Raw genomic sequence first — 20662 nt, forward strand, 5'->3', positions numbered from 1 at the left:
AAGAATATTAATATTAAAAATATTAATATTAAATAATAACTTTAATTGATTTAAGTTACCTCGGGGCACCACCCAATTTATCGATTAAGTCTCATGAAAGTACTAACTACAAATTTGGAACTCTTATTAATAGTTAAATTAATAACTATAACCAAAATTACCATATAGGTAGTTAGCAAAGTTGAAGGATATGGAGTTCTTGACAGTGTAGAGGTTGGCAAAATTCACACTTATGCAACATTAATGAAGACAACATTTGTTAAAGAAAACATTTATTATGAAGATAATAAAAGCATAAAAACAACTACTAGGTGTACTTACTATATAAAGATGTGTATGTGAGTATGTGTGTGTGTGTGTGTGTGTGTCTCTGTGTGTCTGTGTGAGTGAATGTGCTTTCAAAATGGCGGCTGGCCACTATGAAGACAAACGACCCCCTGGAGTGTTTACACCATGTGGTTGAGGTCACATATATGTGTTAAGTTTGGGGAGATGTGTGTGTGTGTGTTGGTTCCAGGTTAGAGAAAGTAGTTAGTTGCATGCAAAGAAAGACTGTGAAGAGCATAACATAACTAACATTAACTTTCAAATAACTTATTACCAAATATTCCAACAACACAAATCAAACTTAGAAACATCACATGAATAGAATTGAACAGTTTTTGCTAAGCCTAGTATAATTATTAAGCCCAGTTGTGTTACCCATCCATGAAAAGGGGGAAAAGGTTGATGTGCTGTTTGAAGTCCAGTGAAGTTGTCTTGCTGGTTTGTGGCTCCTGTTGTTGTGGTTCTGCTGTGCGATGCAGGTCTTGTGCTGAAGTTCTTATGCAGGCTCTTGCGTTGCTGCCTTTTGGAAAGTTTTAGCAGTCTGCTCCAGGCAGGCCTGCTTGAAGGTTGGTAGAGCTTGGGTAGGGAGGAAGCTTCCCTGGCTGGGTCTCCTCCAGGAGAAGTGATCAGAAAGAGGTGAGCTGGAAAGCTATATCTCTCCTCCATGAGAAGTTGAGTAGAAAGAGAGGTGAGCTGGAGAGCTACACCTCTCCTCCAGGACAATTGAGTGGAAAGAGAAAGAAGAGAGAGGGAACTGGGCTTATATTGGCCTGGTCACCTCATGGGTCATGGGGCCCAGAGTGACCAATATTGGTTGAAAGTTGTGTCCAGGGGCAGTTTTAACACCTAGGTGTTAAGTTGAAGCACCCTGGGAGACTGAGATCTGGAGGCTCTCCTTTGTCTCCAGAACCAAGAAACATGTGGTCAGGTTTTGGCTAAACATGTAGGCCGAACTATAGTTGCCAGTTGACGTAATGCAGCTGTGATCAAATGTAAAACGTTTATATCTCATAGTTAGCTGCATGGATTCATGTGAAATTCTCCACAATCTAGGGTCATTATTCAGCTCTATTTTTCAAGTTTTTCAGTCAGTGCTTAAAGCTGGTAATGAATTATTAAAGTGAGCTTGGCTTAACCCTTGTGTTGTTTCTGGGTCGGATTGACCCAGAGTGTGTGTGTGTGTGTGTGCGTGCGTGTGTGCATGCGATCATCCGCAAGCCCTGGCCGGTCAGGGTTAGGGTGACCCACGGATTGTCATTATCCAATTCTCCTGATTAACACTGAGTCCTGGTTGTGCACGTCACATCTCGTGTTGAACTTTGCGCACACAATGTTGACGACTAGTTTTTCATTATGTTAAAATGCAGCCTCATAAACACTAAGTAAACTTCATGTACTGTTCTGGTCATGATAACTTGTGATGAGTGTTGGTGTTTATTAGCTAAAGTGAGTGCAGGTCAGCAGGAGTGTGGAGGGAGGACACAGAAACTCCAGCACGATACAAACCAACCTTCTGATCATCGACTAGGAAACTCTATATTTTCGTTTTTTGTTGCCACTGTTCTTCAACAAAGTAACTTACTGACTGCACGCACACACACACACAGACACACAGACTCACTCACTCACTCACTCACTCACTCACTCACTCACTCACTCACACACACACACACACACACACACAAACATTTTCATTCGCTCCTGGTATTTCACATGATGGCCTATACTCTGCCTAATATCCTGCCCTTTACACGCCCTCATTCAACCATGAATGGCCAATGCAAAGCACCACATGAATGTTAGATGACCCTGGTAATACATGGGTTTCCATGTTGAAACATGACATCAAGCGAGAAGACACCAACATTGAGGAGCTTGTGAGTGAGATGGAGAATGACATTGTTTGGTGGCCACAGCAGTGATATCACTAATACAGAAATTGCACAGTGGTAGCGTGTTGCTGCTGCGGTTAATGCAGTTAGTGAGAGTGAGTATGATAGAGAGGACAGTGGCTGAAAAAAAATCGGGGTCAAATTTAATGGTTGAGGCAAAAACAGAATCACTTTGCACCGTCAGAATGCGAGGGAATTTATATCACCCAATAATTTTTATAATCCAAAACTGCAGGTATTATTAAACTCATGGACCTCTGTGAAAACAACAACCTATAAAATATAACATTCCCAAAAAAGGGTTTAGATAGAAAGGTTAACTTTACAGTGTAATCCTGTCACACATACCCGTGTGCCAATTAACCCAGAGTGGTGGGTAGACGTGTTTGTACTGGGATGGTTTGATTTCGTTGTTCTAAAACTGGACTCATTCAATGCAAAGATCCGAGATCACAGCTCGACAGAATTTAAATCAGCTGATGATCACAGGACATCAGTCATCATCATGGGACAGCAAATCTTTGTGGTCAATGAACACTAATCCATCTAATCCTTCCATTCACATACTTCTCTATCAGTGCCAGTGCATCAGTCACTGCAGGAGTTTTGTCAACAGCAATCAGACTGATTGCTTCACAAATCATTGGTGTCTTAACCTCCACTCTGGGATATCATTTGGGAATGAACGTTTGTCATATGAACACAGTGTATACAGTATATTCTCTATAGTGGTCTCCAGGGGTGTTCTGTGCGCCTGACAGTGCATGTTCACTGCAGTAATTTTACACACAAATTATATGAAAACAGTATTATATGTATATTATATACATATAATATACATTATTATATATTATAACCCTAACTATATATATATATATATATATATATACATACATACATGTATATTATATGTGTGTGTATATATATATATATATATATATATATATATATATACAGTGGTAGAACAGTTTTAAAAACTGTTAATCCCTTGGCTCTGCAATTCTGCTATTATGGTATGTAAGCGTAATTTGCTTTAAATTGACTTATATTTATATTTTTAGATGTATCCATGTCGGTGTGTGGTCAACATCTATAGTGTGATAGTGCAGTAACACTTATCAGTTTTCATGTTGAACTGAATTATATACAGTATAGGTACTCTAATAAAAAATACATGCTCTGTTCTAATGTCAAGTAAAATTTAAATTCATAACAAAGCTTTTATAAAATGTGCATCTTAAAAATGGGAACTACGTTAACCTTTTCATCCCTTTTGTTAACACATTTTTATTTCACAATCTCACCCAACTTTCTAACAATTTCAACACATCTTAACAACTGCATAGCTTTTCTCTCCTTTTCGCTACCTTTTTTTTCATTTTATATTCACCCCCACTTTTCTTGTCAGTGAGAGAATTGAGCTCTAGCTTATCTTATATTTTTAATCTGGGTGGACTAGTGATGTTGAATATATTGGCGTTAAACAGTCACCAAGGTATTGGAACATTAGAGACATACAAAGTCTAGGTTCATTTATTATGTACTAGGTCATTAGGTAGGTCTTAATTATCTCACATTTCTATTTAATACTACCTCCATCAGACAAGATTAGATTCATTTATTTAAGAGAAATGTTTTGGCAGAATGCATTGTTTGTAATGTCTCTGTGTGTTGTAATTCTTTCTCAATGATACAGAGCATGCTGTAATTAAATAATAAAACAGCATAAGCATGTTGTAGTAAAACTTTGGGTCATTGCCGAAATGTCATTACTTACATGAAATGGCATGACATCACTAATTCCTTACAATGTTGTTGAACAGCAGTTAGTGATGATTACATGGTCAGGTACACGCAAAATACCAATGCACTACTTTGTTGATGGTCTCCCAGGCCACTGGACAGTGTGCTCAAAGAAATAATAAATGTGTGGAATTATAATTTCTAAGCTTCAGTTTATTGCCAAAATAGGTTTGAATATTGTTTGGAACATCTAAGAAGCAGTCGCTATTCTTTATTTCTGCTCCTTCAGAGTTTTTGATTGCTCATGTCTTTGCTTCTTTAAAGAATAAAGATGTTTTTATTATATCAGAATTTGACCCATTTTTTCCCTATTCGAATCATAAATCAGAATCTATAAGAACTGGAATAGATAAAAAGAATCAGAATTTATCTAATTCAAACAATACCCAACCCAAGATATAGGTCTTTTTATTCATTATGGCCTTTAAAACTTCTTAAAAAACTTTAAATTAACTTATTTAAACCTGCAGAAACTCTTGTTATATTAGTCTATATACTAAAACAACAGTCTTCCTGCCAATGGGACCCCAAAAAAGCGTACTTGTTATGTAGTGTATCCCAATGAGATGTTTCTGTGATCATCAGTACGTGATCCGTTATTCATAAACTAAGAGAAATACATCATTAAATAAGAAAAGGGTGTCAGAAATGCAAGCACTGCCAGTGAAGAAAGTGTTGTATTGTGACAATGGTGGTAATAATGATATACTTATAGTATAAAGGAAACCATGAGCTGGTGAATGAAGAAAGTCATGAAAACTTACTTGAGCACAGCAGGGCCGTAAAGGCATTAATTGCTGCCCTGGAAAAGAAACAGAGGGAGCAGTCATTTTCTGATATTTTAATACATAAACATTTTGTGTTCATGGTACACGAGTTAGGCCATGACACAAATAAGGGTGTGTGTTTTTGAGTGTTTTGATATGACGACACACACCAAAATAATGATGTCATTCAGATGTTAGTATTTGCTGTAGCTCATTGTTTTAAAGGTCTTGACCTTCTATGTAAAGTGCCTTGAGATAATGTATATTATGATTTGGCGCTATATAAATAAAATTTAATTGAATTTAATTGAATTGTGACGTTGTCATATACTGTTTTGACTTTGTGGTTGCTTTATATTCTTAAAAATAAAACAAGTAATAATATGCTTTAATGAAGATTTATTTGCTTGAGGGCTTTCTATCAGTTATTTTGATTTTGATTCAATATGTCTGGCAGGTAGGAAGAACAAACATGACATAAGCAAACAAAAAACAAATAATTAAATATATAAATAAGTTTTAAAAAATATAGTTTGTGGCAGAAAAGACCATTTCTGTTTTTCTAAATGTATATCTATTATTTATGTATTTATTTTTACAAGTATTACATTTTATATTTATACATCTATTTCTATATATTTTACTTATATATTTATTGACTTAATTTACATTTATATTTAATCCTGTATCTCTTTGTCCATATGTTAACTACATAGGTGGGCTTAACACAGTTTAAAGCCTGTTTGGTCATAGCGTGGTGATCATTGGATCTACTACTTTTGTCTGGAGATGGCTGGTACACATGTGCTTTGCCCTCTCAGTATTAGCTGCTTAGCTAGTTATTGATGCTTAGTTCTATGAAACGCTGTGCCAGTTAACATTGTAGAACATTTTATTCGAGATATTGTAAAGAAGCTATGATGGATATTGAATTGTTACTTCCTCTGTTTCTGAGATGATGTGAAGTTGACTGATGATGTAAGAGACTTCTTGCAGTTTGTATTTTCATAAGATTCATTTCAAATTTTTTTGCATAGCACCAAATCACAACATACAAGGCACTTTACATAGTAAAGTCCTAAAAAAGTATAGAGAAACCTGACCTGACCTGGATCCAAGTGCAGACACAAAGACCAGCAGAGGCAGTTCAACAATTTATTCCAATAATTTAAAACACAAGCTTTGCTGGGTCGAAAGTCCATCAACACAGAAAAAAGCAAGTAACTGGAGCCAAAAACACGAGAAGCATCTTGAGACAGTAACAGACCTGAACAGAACCCTTACTGAGCAGACATATTGCTAATAAATACACAGGAATCAGGGATAATTGAACTCAGTTGTGATACAGTAGGGTAGCTGCAGACAATCTCTGTAAAAACAGACAAAGACAGGAAGTAAAGTAAGAGAATGGGTGTGTTTGGAACCTCATACTAACATGACTGCAAAATTAGCATGAAGTGCGTTCCAACTGCATAGAATGCCGTGCAGAATGTGTGAGAAGGGGAGAAATGCTCTGATGGATACTAAATTTGGAAGAATTTCAGTATGCACCATGAGCTTAGTTGACAGACTTAACTGCCCCATAATGCATTGCGTTCCTCAGTTCCTTCCTGTACTATGGCAGAGTATACAGTGGATGCTGCCGTCTTAGAACCAGCAACGACTCGCATATAAATGTCGATAAATCATTCTACCATACAGCTTGTTAATACTTGCTTTACAAGATCTATATACAAAATTAATGTATCTCTATTGTTGGAATTTAATATATCGCACGACTTGCATGCTAGCCTCTTAGTCTAGATGTTAGCAAGTTGACTAATATCAACGTAGCTAACTGAGTTGTAAATGTGGATGAGTAATAACGTGATTAATAATGCCATGTATTGTTATTCATTTCTTTAAGGGACAGGTGAGGACACTCAGCGCCTCGCTAAATGGAGCACTGAGAATGAACAGCAATTCACTGGTTGGCGTAATGCCACCATCAAAGGTTTGGAAGAAGAGCATTTGTGTTGTAATGTTCATAAGCCCTGCTCTTCACTTGATGTTGTTATATTATACTACTACTACATGTTGCATTTGAAAAAAAAAACGGAAGAGGAGAGGGAAAAGGAAGGAGAAGCGAGGGGCCTTGGGGAGAAAACAGAGAAGGGAGAGAGAAAGAAGAGAAGAGAGATGGCATAGTGAGAGGAGAAACAGAGAATGGAGAGAGTAGATGGACAACAGAATGAGGAGCTGTTCTTAGAGAAATAAATAATAAATAAACACGATTCAGTTTTACTTTTGTCATTATTTTTGTCATTTTGTTGTTGTGGAGGTCAGGGGGCTGGGAGAGCACCTTCACCTTTACCAGAGGATCAATCAGCGCAGGTGAGAGCTGTTAGCTGATTGATCCTTAGGTTTAAAAGGCAGCGGCTGAGACACGCAGAGAGGACAGAGACACATGGGAAGAGACATGGCATGGTCATTTGCCACGGTTGTGTTATGACACAATACAGATAGAAAAACAACACATCTGCAGTGTTATGATGAATTTGCACTTGTTAAAAAGATGAGCACCAGCTCCTTTTGGAGGAAATTTAGATTATCTATTGATTGTGTCAAACCATGAGTCATGAGCAATCAATTCAAAATATCTCCGTTCTCTGTTCAGAAATGAGTTGTCCATTAATATGATGGAATGAGGAATGTATGCACTTGGGTAATGGTGGGAGATAAGATTGAGGCTGAATGAGATTGAATGCGATTGATTGAGGTGTTGTTTCGGCTAAGTGGTGTATGTCTGCTGAGTTGTTTATCGGACTAGGCTCCGACTACACAGGGACTGGACTTACCAAACTCAAACTACACTTGACATCTATTGCACTTCTGTCCGTCCTGGGAGAGGGATCCCTCACATGTGGCTCTCTGAGGTTTCTACCTTCTTTTTACCCTGTTAAAAGGTTTTTTTAGTAGTTTTTCCTTACTCTTGTTGAGGGTTAAGGGCAGAGGAGGTCACACCTTGTTAAAGCCCTATGAGACAAATTGTGATTTGTGAATATGGGCTATACAAATAAAATTTGGCGTTGGCCAGACGACAGCAAAATCTCAAAAATATTTCGCAAAATCTTAGTTACTTGAATAATAGTCATGGGAAAAGAGCTGTGGAACGCTGTTGCTTGGCCTGTAAACATTTTATTTCAAGAAAGAAAAATCGCAAAAACACTGGCGGACTTAACGAATAAACAGCATGTGGACAAAAAACACTTAAACAACAAAGATAAAAATTTAAAGAAGCTGCATTCTCCAGGGTGGTGGAAGTGGACAGAGCCCACCGTATTACGAAACCCCGACTGAGGTCAGAGGGAGAACGACCATGGACAATTATTGCGAAAATACAGCGCGACCAGGACAGGGAGCTGATATTGCGATTAAGTTGGGAGAGAGCACCCTTGTATTATGACGCTGCTAGGGTGCACATCTTTCCGGAATATACATCAGAGGTGATGAATCAGCGACAAGCCTTTGGCAAATTCATCAAGACACTTCGCGGGGCTAATGTGAAAACTACTCTCCGCTTCCCTGCCAAGATGTGCATTGAGCATAATGGAAAGACTACAACATTTACTTCAGCGGAGGATGCAGAGCGTTTTGCAAAAGCTTCACCCTCCAGCTGATGCTACAAAACCATGTACTGGTAAATCCAACAGAAGTGAGCTGCAAGATGGACTAATCAGTTGGTATCTGTAATAGTCTGAGATACTGTTTTGTTTACTTGTTATTCATTTATATTTGATAGGGTGATTAAATCTCTTAAGTCTTTCATTTTAAAGCTGAGCAAAAGAAGGCTTAAATATTGGTTACCACATTGGTTTTGAATGTGGGCGAAGACGTTGTGAATTCATATTGCTGCCTTGCTGTTTCCCTAAGAAGATGGGGCACGGCCAACCTGTTTGGCCTAACGTGGGTTAGGGTGAGAATGGGGTATGTTATATGTGCCAGACTGGGAAAGGTTTTAAATATCATTTAGGTGTGATAAGCCTACTGTTTGTGTTATATTTGACATGTATGTTTATTATGGCAGGAAGGCTTAGAAATATGCCTACTTCTGACACAGGGATAATAACGTTTGTTACTTGGAATGTAAAGGGTATGGGAAGTCAAGTTAAGAGGGGGAAGGTGTTTTCGCACTTGATAGTAAATTATTTTCAATTTACTACCTGATCTTGATTCTACTAACTTAATAATAGGCGGTGACTATAATTGTTGCCTAGATCCCTATCTCGATCGCCTTTCCACAAGCCCTCCGCCGTCTATCAATTCAGTGGGCACTTTGAATAATTTGATTAAATCCTTCAACTTAATAGGCAAATACTTAAGCTGAAACAAAAGCAATTTGAATTGAATGACAAGCCAGGTAAATTGTTGGCCAGGCAGTTGCGGGGTGCACAGGCAAGTAGGTCCATTCTTAAACTTAAGTCTTCCACTGGTGAAACTTTAACTAATCCATGTGATATAAATGAATACTTTAGAGAGCTATATTCAAATGTATATACCTATTCTGTTGAATTACCTAAAATAAGTGACTCTGCTAAGCTTGATCTTGATTTAAATTTTACTGTTTGTGAAATCAAAGAGGCAATAAAATCATTTCCAAGTGATAAGGTCCAGATGGGTTCGGTGCAGATTTTTTTAAGTCCTTAAATCTTTTTATGAGGCAAATATTTGTCTAATACTTAAGAAAGGCAGGGACGTTTCAGATTCGCTGGCATATAGACCCCTTAGTCTATTAAACTATGATCAGAAAGTGGTAGCAAAAATGATGGTCACTAGGTTGGGCAGGCAAATATCCTCATTAATACATCCTGATCCAACGGGCTTTGTATCGGGCAGATTCTCTTTCTTTTAATACCCGGAGATTATTTAATATAATGTATACAAAACATAAAGTAAATGACAAGCCTGTAGTTATCTCATTGGATGCAGAGAGGGCGTTTGATAAAATTAAATGGAGATATATGCAAGCCACATTGAGACACTATGGATTTGGTGAATTTTTCACTCATTCAAGATGGTTTATGCTTGTCCTACATCTGCCATTCTCACTAACAGTAACAGGTCATTACCTTTTAACCTGAAGCATGGGACAAGGCGGGGCTGCTGTGCCAGTCCTCTGCTGTTTAACTTAGAACTAGAGCCTCTGGCTAGTAGTATAAGGCAGCATGCTGATATTAGGGGAATTAAGGTGGGGGATATTGAATGTAAACTATCAATTTATGCAGACGACTTGTTCATTTTTCTATTGGACCCCCCATTATACCTTCCTCCACTCCTCTCGCTAATTAAATGTTTTGGTAGCCTGTCTGGGTATTCCATTAATTGGCGGAAAAGTGCATATATTCCTCTTTCAGAAAATCTAGATCCTCTTTTTCTTGAATCTCTTCCCTTTGAAATTGCCAGGGATCAGTTCACTTATTTGGGCCTATCTATTCCCGTAAATCCTACACTCTTACTTAAAGGGGACATAGCATGCAAATTCCACTTTGTTAGTGCTTCTACAGGTTAATGTGGGTATCTGGCATGTCTACCAACCCAAAAACTCTGGGAACAAAACACTCGCGCGTTTTGTTATGGTTCCTCTAAGTCAGAAACGTCATGCTTGAGTGACTCGATTGAGCTTCCTGGGTTTTGTGTCGTAACAAGGCACTGGAAGTCTCCCTACATGGCCTTGGCCCCCCCCTTCCCCCACACTCGTTACGCCGGGTTTACACCGGACGCAGCGAGGCAGCGCAGCGCCGTTCCCAAGCACGCAGCCGCCTGGCTGTTCACACGGGACGAGCATTTCTCCGCTGGTCAGCCCGCGATTCACTCACATGTGGCATTTGTCTGGATCGTTGGGACTGGGAGGCTGCAGCAGTTGCTCGGGCGCGACCGCTCGCTCTCCCATGCGTGAGCTGGAATTTGTGTCAACGCCACACAGCCAGCAGTGTGGAAGACTTCCGCAGTGTTCAGCACTACTGTAACACTGGCACAAACACACAGAGCCCCCCCACTCGTTATGCCGGGTTTACACGGACGGAAGCGCCGCAGCGAGGCAGCGCAGCGCCGTTCTCAAGCGCGCAGCCGCCTGGCTGTTCACACGGACGTGCATTTCTCCGCGCTGGTCAGCCCCATAGACTGTATATATAAGGTCAGCCCGCGATTCTGCTTTCTCCGCTTTTTGTTGTACCCGTTGAATGTCGGGGTTCAGGGGTAAATGATGGTCCCCCACCCCTCTCTTTCTCTCTCTGTCTGTCTGCTTGTGTGCTTGTAGTGGATGGGCAGAGGGGACATTTAATTATGTGATTGGGAAAATTAAAACTCCAGGACAACAGAAGGGAATACAAAGTATGGGATGCATATTTGATAATTTATATCATATAAAATATATAATTTATATCGTTTAAAATCATGGGGGGAGAGGGGGGAGGGGGGAGCTGGCTCATTAGCATTTAAAGGAACAGGCACTCAAAACAGGTCACTCTGTGGAGGGCTGTTTTATACAGGGTAAAAAGGGTGCTGTTTTATATGATCCTTGTGGTATTTTGACCAAAGTATGTTACAGACATTTCATTAAGACCCCAAGGAACCATATCAACTTGTGGTAAAATGGGCATGCTATGTCCCCTTTAAGAGTAATTTTACTATTCAGTTAGACAAGCTGAAGAAAGATATAGATTTTTGCAGGACTTTGCCTCTATCTCTTATAGGGCGTGTAAATACGATTAAAATGGTGTCGCTCCCCAGGTTTATGTATTTGTTTCAAAATATTCCAATCAACCTTCCGTTATCTTTAAAAAAAAAACTTGACTCAATAATAATGCTTTTTGTCTGGGGCTAGAAAACACAAGCCCCAAAAAACTGGGGGGTTTTAACCTTCCAGTGTTCCAAGATTACTATGGGGGAACTAATGCCAGAGCCCTAATATATTGGCAAGACCAGCTTCCCAAGTCAAATGAGCTCCGTGATACACCCCGTGGTTGTAATTGGAATCGAACGCTGCAAGAAACAGCTCTCTGTCAGCTCTTCTGTTTTCTACTAAGGATTATCAAATGCATCTAGTTAAAGACAATTTTGTTCTCCAAAATTCACTTAAAATATAATAAAATGGTGCTTCAAGCTCCTCAATTTTCGTAACATTCTCCTATTTGTTTTAACCATAATTTTATTCCATCTCAATCTGATCAGGCCTTTATTTACTGGAAGGATAAAGAACTGACTACTATTGCAGACTTGTACAGAAACAATAATTTTGCATCCTATATGGAGCTGAAAGAAACCTTCTCCCTACTTCAAGCTCACTTTTTACGTTACTTACAAATTAGACATTTTGTTAAAAATAATATAAAAAAACTTTGAAAACCCACCAAAGGAACACTCTTTTTATGTTTTAATGAAACAAAATCCTGTTTCTAAACATCTATTTCTAAATTTGTGACACTATTTGCTAATGAGTCTGTTGTTTCATCAGAACATATAAAGTCTGCCTGGGAGGCAGATCTAGGTGTAGAGTTGACCGACAATGTATGTTACAGAAGTAAATCTTCAAAAGGCACTCTAGGCCAAACCTTTTGGTTTTGTCCTAAGATTGCTCCCTTCTGGCAGGATATTTTTAAATGGTATTCTAAAATGTATGATCTACAGATTGAACCTGACGCACTGGTTGCCCTGTTTGGCTGCTCTGTAGCTTATTTTGCACTGCCACAAACTGTACAGCAGACCCTGATGTTTGGTATGCTAGTTGCAAAGAGAATAATACTTGAAAGCTACCAGTGCTCCTTGTTTCTCCAGATGGTTAATGGAACTGGTTTCAGGGATACATCTTGAGAGGCTTCGGAGCAACACGCATGGTTTTCCTGAAAAATTGGAGAGCACTTGGGGCTCAATTTATAGGCACCTTAACTTTCCGGAATGACACCCCAAATTTTGCGTGATACCCATTCTGGCTATTCCTCGCCATATGCTTTATTTTTACTGAATGATTTATTAGTATAGGCTGTAACGCTTTATTGTATCTCTGTAGAGTCTGGCTTCTTTTCTTTTTTTTGTCCTTTGTGATTATTGTCTTTTATGCTTTTGTTTGTATTGTATGTTTCGTTTCGTTTCGTTTCTTTCTTTCTTTCTTTCTGTGTGAGAGGGATCCCTCACATGTGGCTCTCTCCAAGGTTTCTACGTTTTCGTTTTTTCCCCCATTAATGGGGATTATTTTAGTAGTAGTAGTTTTTCCTTACTCTTGTTGAGGGTCAGGGCAGAGGATGTTGCGCCTTGTTAAGGTGAGATGTGAATATGAGCTATACAAATAAAATTTCATTGATTGATTGACCCATCTAATGTGAAGTACAACAACATAACATGTTAACAAAATCATTACACAGAAAAATGATTTCACTGAAATGTATTTGAAATTCTGAAACATCAGTAGACAAAACAACTTGATACACATAACTAGCTAACTATATGGATAGACTTATGATGAACATATGATTAATAGTAATATTTAGGCCGGTGGGAGTTGGGCCTTAGTTTAGGGGAATCCACAGGCCCAGGGTAGATTGCACATCTCATTTTATTAAGTTGCTTTTGTCATTGTCTAATTACTTGTTATCACATCTCCATTGTCTACCTCAAAGCAACACAAAGATAATAACAAGGTGGAAAATATAAGATTATTTGACTAATATCTGATAGGAAGGGAGTATATATAATGACGATAAAATATAAAATATCTAAAATGGAATAAATGCATCACACGGATAAATTGCAATGGAATGAGAAGGCGGCAATTTGGGTGATAGTGGCAGATAATATGTTGATATCGGATTGTGCTGTGATAACCTTAACAGCAACTAAGCTATAAGTGAATGAGTTAGAAAATGAATAAATCTATAAGTACATTTATAGATCATAATTGTGGTAAGAACATCAACCCAGTCATTAATAGCAGAATAGAATGATTGTACCAAGCCAACTTGAATGAGTGCCACGGGGGCTGTGGGCTTCCCCGGCTGGTAACATCCCACCAAGGTGGTCTGTTCCAGAAACATTGTTGGTTGTCTGGCAGAGTTCTGCTAGATCTGCAGATCACAAACTTCCTGAGGTGGCAGCAGGTAAGGCTTGGGAAAATACCATCCAGGACCCGGATGTGAATCTGTGATGTGTGCTCTCTCCACTGCTCTTCTTGCTCTACATACACGAATGCACCGCAAAGACCCGTCTGTTAAATTCCTGAAGTTTGCAGGCGACGACACAACGGCTCAATATTACTCATTCACGCATTTATAACAGCCAGACTCGACTACTGAAACAGCTTACTATTTGGTTCCACAAACAAAGTCCTTTACAAACTTCAATATGTCCAGAACTCTCCCGCCCGCCTACTTACCAGTACCCAATCAACTGATCACATCACCCCAGTCCTCCATGACCTTCACTGGCTCCTGGTAAAAACCTCAAAATTCTACTCACTACCTACAAGACCCTCAACAACCTGGCTCCCCCCAACCTCTCGGACCTCCTCCACCATCACACCCCGACCCGACAGCTGAGATCGGCTGATGCCAACCTCCCTCAGGTCCCCAGAACCAAGCAGGGTGACAGGGCATTTTCAGTCGCCACCCCCACTCTCTGGAACTCATTACCACCACACATCAAAAATGCCCCTACAATGCTATCTTTCAAAAAAGCCCTCAAAACCCACCTCTTCAGACTTGCCTTCCCCAGCTAAAGCCCCCACTTCATGTTTTTATTCTGTTTATTTTTTTATTTTATATTTTTCTTAGTATACCTGAATTTTAAGCTTTTTTTGATTTTAAAGAATATTTTGATAGTTTCACTATTTTATTCCCCACTATTTGAGAAATTTGTCTTTGAGAAATTTGAAAAGCGCTATATAAATGGAATGTATTATTATTATATAAAAAGTAATAAACACGATACTAATGGACAAATAGTGTTCAAGGTAACAATGTACAAAGGAAAAATTGCAGGAGGAGAAACAGCAGCACTCTGTTCTGCAGCACACTTAATTCTAATTCTAAGTCTGGTGGAAATCCCATGCTCTAAGCTTCTGCTGCTGAATAACCAGAAGGGGGCATTATAATACACAAATGTCTGCTGAACATGCACATCAGAGGGCAGGACACAGTGTCTTCATCCCTCTCACACCAAACATCAATTTACCTTCAGCACATAGACAAATGTAGAGCATCAATTTTATATTGCGATTCGCAATCAATTACATCGATCCCCTGTCCACATATTTATACAGTTCTTATTATTTATTTAAATACACTACTTTATTCCTTCTTTGCACTACCTCGACTGTTTACTACATACAGAACCAATTGACCTGTGTACATACTCTCATTGTGTATACTTTTATGATGTTGGTCATTAGTGTTTAAAATATACTGCATATTCAACTACATTCTTTGTAGGAGTACTGTACAATATTGTCTGGACCATCCACTACTATGATCAAGGTATTTTGTACAATTATTTAATGTATTTGTTCAGCTGTTTGTCTATTTCTATGTAAGTACACTGAGAGCAAGAGAAAGAAGAAGCAAAAGGAAAAGAAGCAATCAAATTTTGTCTGCCCCCTGTTTATATTCCAGGAGGTCGGATGGGTCTCTGTGTGCAGTCACACTGATCTTCATGTTTGGAGAAGAAGAAAAATAGATTCTGTTTTGTTAAATTGTGCAAGCTAATGTATAAACGGTTAGATTGCATATCCTCTCTCCACTATGACCCAATAAACCTTTGCTGTATGAGCAAATAAAGCAATATAGGGTGTATTAGATAAATGTAGGTTATGAATAGGGAATCATTGATTGATCAATGTGAAACATTAAAGGTTAATTTGACAATAGTGTAATCAAGTGTTCCTAACATTGATAAATGCTTGCAGCTATATGACAAAATTGAATATTATTAGTTGCAGTGTAGTTATATGGTAAATGCATAGTTGCTTGTTAGATGAATACCTCAGGCATCTGAAATCTCTATTTAGCTTTCATTAAGTCTTTGAATTGTGTAGGGATTCTATCAAATTACCTGAGAGCAATGAGAAAACAATATTGTCCAAATTACAGAAAGTATGAACTTTCAGTATAGAATTTCAGTATAGAATGTAATGTGGTTTTATGACATCTGTCTGTGATATATCCATTTGGTGACACCCCAAAGCACTGTTAATGAGTTAGTGAGTTCTGGTCATTTGTTTTTGTTGACCCCCATCGGCCAGTTCCATCTGAATACTCGTCAGTGTTCAAACAGCATTCATTGTTTTTGTTTCCAGATCCAAAATGGAGCTTTAATTCATCAACACACATCTTTCCATACATATGGGAACTCGTGTAGACCTATGCAATATCACTTGGCAAATAGCTGTGGGATTAGTATTTACACAGTAAGCTAGCTTCATGATATCTCTTGCCTATATATACTTAATTATAATAACTCCTGACGATTTGGTTGTACACAATGTCGAAATTCCTCACAAATACATACTGAATTGTTAGTTTAAAAGTTGTAAATGGCTATGACCCTTGATTTCTGAGAAAGGCTTGTCATTCAGCAACAGAAGGGGCTACTAACATGGGACTAACTGTTAAAGAGAGCTCTTGAGCTTAGTGACAATATCCATATGGATATAGTCATCAAGTGGGGGAGCTGTCAAATGTGTCAAATATAAAATTTCACCCTTCTAACAATCAGATGTTTTCCATTCCCCTGAAACCCCATTCAATACTATTTATTATTTACAACCTCTAATTGAAGGAAATAGCTTTTTTCGAAATAAATAAAAGTAAAAAATTACAGTTACACTCAAAATTCTGAGTATATTTGTATTATTTTGGTTCACAATAGGGTTGAAAAAAGACACATCTACTTACTATATCAGATACTACAGCCAACATATAAATGACAGTGCTTTTAGTTAGTTTATGTTAAGATATAGGAAAGATGTTTTGTTTCAGATATATTTAGAGAATATTAGTATTTCCAGTTTAGTTGAGTGTCTGGTACTCCTGGTTCTGTTGGCAAGTTGAACTGGGTATACTGGAGGAATCTGCTATTTGAGTCAAATGTCTTCAGTTTTGACAGACTAATTGTCAGAGGTCAAAGAGGAGGAGGAAATAGGATAATTACCTGTAAATAAACACTGCAGTATGTATATGTATGGTGCAGCCCCTCTGTGATATAGTCTACAAGACAACATCCTGAATGTTATTTTTAGATCTACAAACTATCGAAGTATAAATAAACAAGTCATTGACGTCAGCCCCTGGGTTCTGAGAAAAGGATTTCATAACCTCTGACACTAACTATGTATCTTAAGTTGTCAGAGTAAAATGCAGATATACTGGGTATACATACTTGATGGTGTGCAGATTTTTGGTGGTATACTGAGGGATGAGGTGGAAGATGACATCCAGTCCATGGTTTTCTCCTATTACGTTGGCTGCAGAAACTGTAAGCAGAACACAACAACACAATTAAATACTATTCTTTTACAAAGGAATGATGAGAGTTACTGAGGTTAGTCAACAAATTTGTTTAAATACAGGTGTTCTAGCATGGAAAAGTAGAGGGGGAGGGAAGACTTAGAGTAAGCTAAAACCTAGCTCCACACTAAAAGAATCAATATATGACAGCATATGACATAAAACATTTCTTTTCAAGACATGAAATACCACATAACGTTAAAAAATGGTTCAAATTCAGATTCAGACCATGTTATCAAAGCTTGTTAAGCAGATTAATGCGTGGGATAAAGGACGTGATGCCACTTTAGTCCATGTCCTGGGAATGATATACCTCTGCCCTAAAGATAAACGCACATATATAGACCATAGAAGGTCACAGTTTCTATGATCCTGAGAGCTTAAGTCATGGTGTTCTGGTCTTGTGCACATTGGTTCCCTTAATAACTTGATAACTACCCAGTTCCACAATCTGGTCCAATAGTAAAACTGTGAACCTGTAGTTCACCAAAGGCTTATTCAATTCAAAACAGTCAAGTCCTTTTTATTGAAGATAAGGCGGCTTGTCTACTAATCAGAATGTTAATCCTCAGCTCCTCCAGTCTACATGATGAAGTGTCATACATAGAAGCACTTTAAGTAGTATAAAGCACTTTGAGTGGAGCTAAGAAGTAGAAAGGAGCTATATACATTAAATCAATTTGCCGCATTTAATACGCCAAAGTTTTGGCTTTGAAATGTGACCTTCTGCAATACCTCTCTATTCGGCCACAGTTTCTGTTTTTCATTTTGGCTAGAATCCAATTTTTACAGTATTTTGACTTTCACTCTTGCATATTGTGTCTAATCTAATGATCTGATATAACTGTTTTCTTCTTGTCCACTCTTGCTATTGTCTATTATAATTTTTAAAGTGCAATATGGAAGTTTTAATTTTATAATTTCAATTAAATTGAAAGGACTTTATTTGAATATTTCATTATATATAAGGTATATTTGGAATTCTGCCTCAGTAGGCAGGTGTTTAGAGAGAACTGCTCTCTATTAGTATGTGGGCAGGCAGGAATGCTTGTACAGACTCATAAAAATGATTTTAAGTGCATGCTCCAGACGATACACACAGCCGATTTGGTTCTGCACTGCTTTTTGCCCACTTGAGCTAATCTGTAATGTGTCTAACTGCTAAAAGCTTTGGTCTTACAATACACCTACAAGTCTAGTGTGGCAATAAAAGCTGCAATATCGTCATTGCCGCTAAAATTTGGTATTGGTAGTGAGTTGCCAGTTGTTCACCAAATCCTTGTAATCTTATACCTGTATTGTTTGCACCTGCCCCTCCACCAAACTGTGCTCCCAGGTGGTTGAGTCAGTACTGTAAATGACATGACCACTCCTGGTTCAACCAAATCTTTTAGAAATTATGTTCACATATTACTGAAGTTGCTCCGAGTGGATGTTTGGGTTGAATAAACAAACATCTTACCTGTGAACATTTTACCCTTTATTTTATCAACATGTTTCCAACTTAACACACTTATCCTCGTTACATTCTTTTCTCGTTACATTATTTTCTTTCTTTATATGGCTATAATAGTCATATAAATGGTAATGCCATGTCTAAGAACATGCAAAGCAAACACACACAGAGGGGTGCTGCTTCATGATGTATTGACAAAGACAAAGTTGCTTTCATAAGTATGGGGGCAGATGGATACTGGCTGGTTCATACGTAAAGTTTGTATCTTTGCTTGACTGCTACTTCATTGACAACTAGTGGATCAACACTGCACATACCTATGTATTTACTTCACTCAGTGATGAGCTGCCAATGCATCAGACACTTGCCATGTTATTTTGAAACATCCCTTTATCATATTAACAATAAGGATAATGGGAAATGCACAACACCTGTCATTCAATCTCATAATAGTCTAATAATCTGCACCAAATTGTACAAATGCATTGGTCTCAACATGATTTATAATTCCGTTCATTTACTTTAAGATTAAACTATTTAAATTTCCTGTAAATTGATAAAGATACACAGATCTGCACTAGATTTGGATGAATTCTTCCCTGGCTAATGCCCCATCCTCCCATCTAGTTTGGTTTAGCAGTTAGCATATCCTGATGATAAACAAACACAAGTGGAAACATAACCTCCTTAGAGGAGGTACCAAATTGTTAACGTTAATGCTAGTGTGTGACTTTTCATGTGTTGATACCTGATGAAGAAAACACTTCGATGACCCAGAGGCAGGCAGCAGCCATCTTGACATGTTTGGCATTGTGTTTTAGCAGATTCAGAGTCAGCAGCACAGCTCCAGTCTCCTCTGCCTTCAAACCAATACGACTATCTGCACAAACGGATACAAATAAATATTTTTATTAAAATGAAGCCATTAGTAAGGGCAAAATGTATCCTAAATGGCCGCTGATATCCTCATCTGGAGCTGCGTTCACACACTGCACACAAGCTCTCGCCCAAGGGCACACGGGAGGTGCCGTACGCATTGCTACCTTCGCTAACATCGCTCCTTTTGCGAGCATCGCTACTTCCGGTAGTGGACTTTAAAAAATCTTTATCCAATGCCAGTCATTTATTTTATATTCTGTATGGTCCCTCTCTGTTAGTAAGTATATCTCAATATAAAGTCAATACACCTCTACAAGGCTAATTATCCCTGTTATCCAATCTTAAACAACTTGAATTTGAAAGCCGGGACCTCCTGTCTTTCTTCCAAGGGGATAATTACTAAGTTACTCTTTTTATCTCAGAATCGGCCAAAGTCTTGATGAGACTAAAAAAGCGCTATATAAATACAGCCCATTTACCCTTTACTATTATTGCAGCCTCTAAACCGTCACTTCCAACCCAGTCGTTACACATCAGTGGCCCCTGCAGTCACCAGATCTAAATCCAGTCGGATGTTGTAGAAAATTCTTTATACATTTATTCTATTCTGTCTACATGTATTCTTTGCAAGCTTATGTACTTATACTATGTGTCTATGTACTGAGGTGATCAGAAACTGCAGGCGGCCTGGACAAGACCTAAGATAAACAGGTACAGGTGAAGGCTCAGTTCAAAGGCCTCCAATGACTGAGAATTATAATAGGTGTCCCAATTGGACTGCTAACCAGTGATTGAATACACCATTAAAAAACAGTGATCTAAAGCCAAAATCCACAATGGAAGTATGACACCATTAGATTTGGGACAAATCAGAAGCTCAGTCTTTGGCCCAGTATTAGACTATTTTATCTCCAACACAGACAACTTTGGGATGTGGAGGTTTTCTATGGATTTCTAGATTTCCAGCACAAATATGCAGGAGATAAATCTGGAGAAATAATGTGATGC

At 38.3% G+C, this 20662-nt stretch overlaps 1 protein-coding gene across 1 annotated transcript in view; it reads right to left on the reverse strand.

Annotated features, from left to right (window-relative positions):
• The window catches only part of LOC118110102 (cytosolic carboxypeptidase 4), a 175340-nt gene that overhangs the window by 135873 nt on the left and 18805 nt on the right, over positions 1-20662 (reverse strand). Inside the window, exons 4-6 of the mRNA XM_035157707.2 lie at positions 19524-19655; positions 17192-17285; positions 4787-4824 (exon numbers count right to left, since the gene is read on the reverse strand). Of these exons, the coding sequence (XP_035013598.1) occupies positions 4787-4824; positions 17192-17285; positions 19524-19655 (264 nt within the window). The remainder of the gene's footprint in view (positions 1-4786; positions 4825-17191; positions 17286-19523; positions 19656-20662) is intronic.

Source organism: Hippoglossus stenolepis, chromosome 5 (genome assembly GCF_022539355.2).
Source record: "Hippoglossus stenolepis isolate QCI-W04-F060 chromosome 5, HSTE1.2, whole genome shotgun sequence".
In the NCBI taxonomy this organism is placed as follows: domain Eukaryota; kingdom Metazoa; phylum Chordata; class Actinopteri; order Pleuronectiformes; family Pleuronectidae; genus Hippoglossus; species Hippoglossus stenolepis.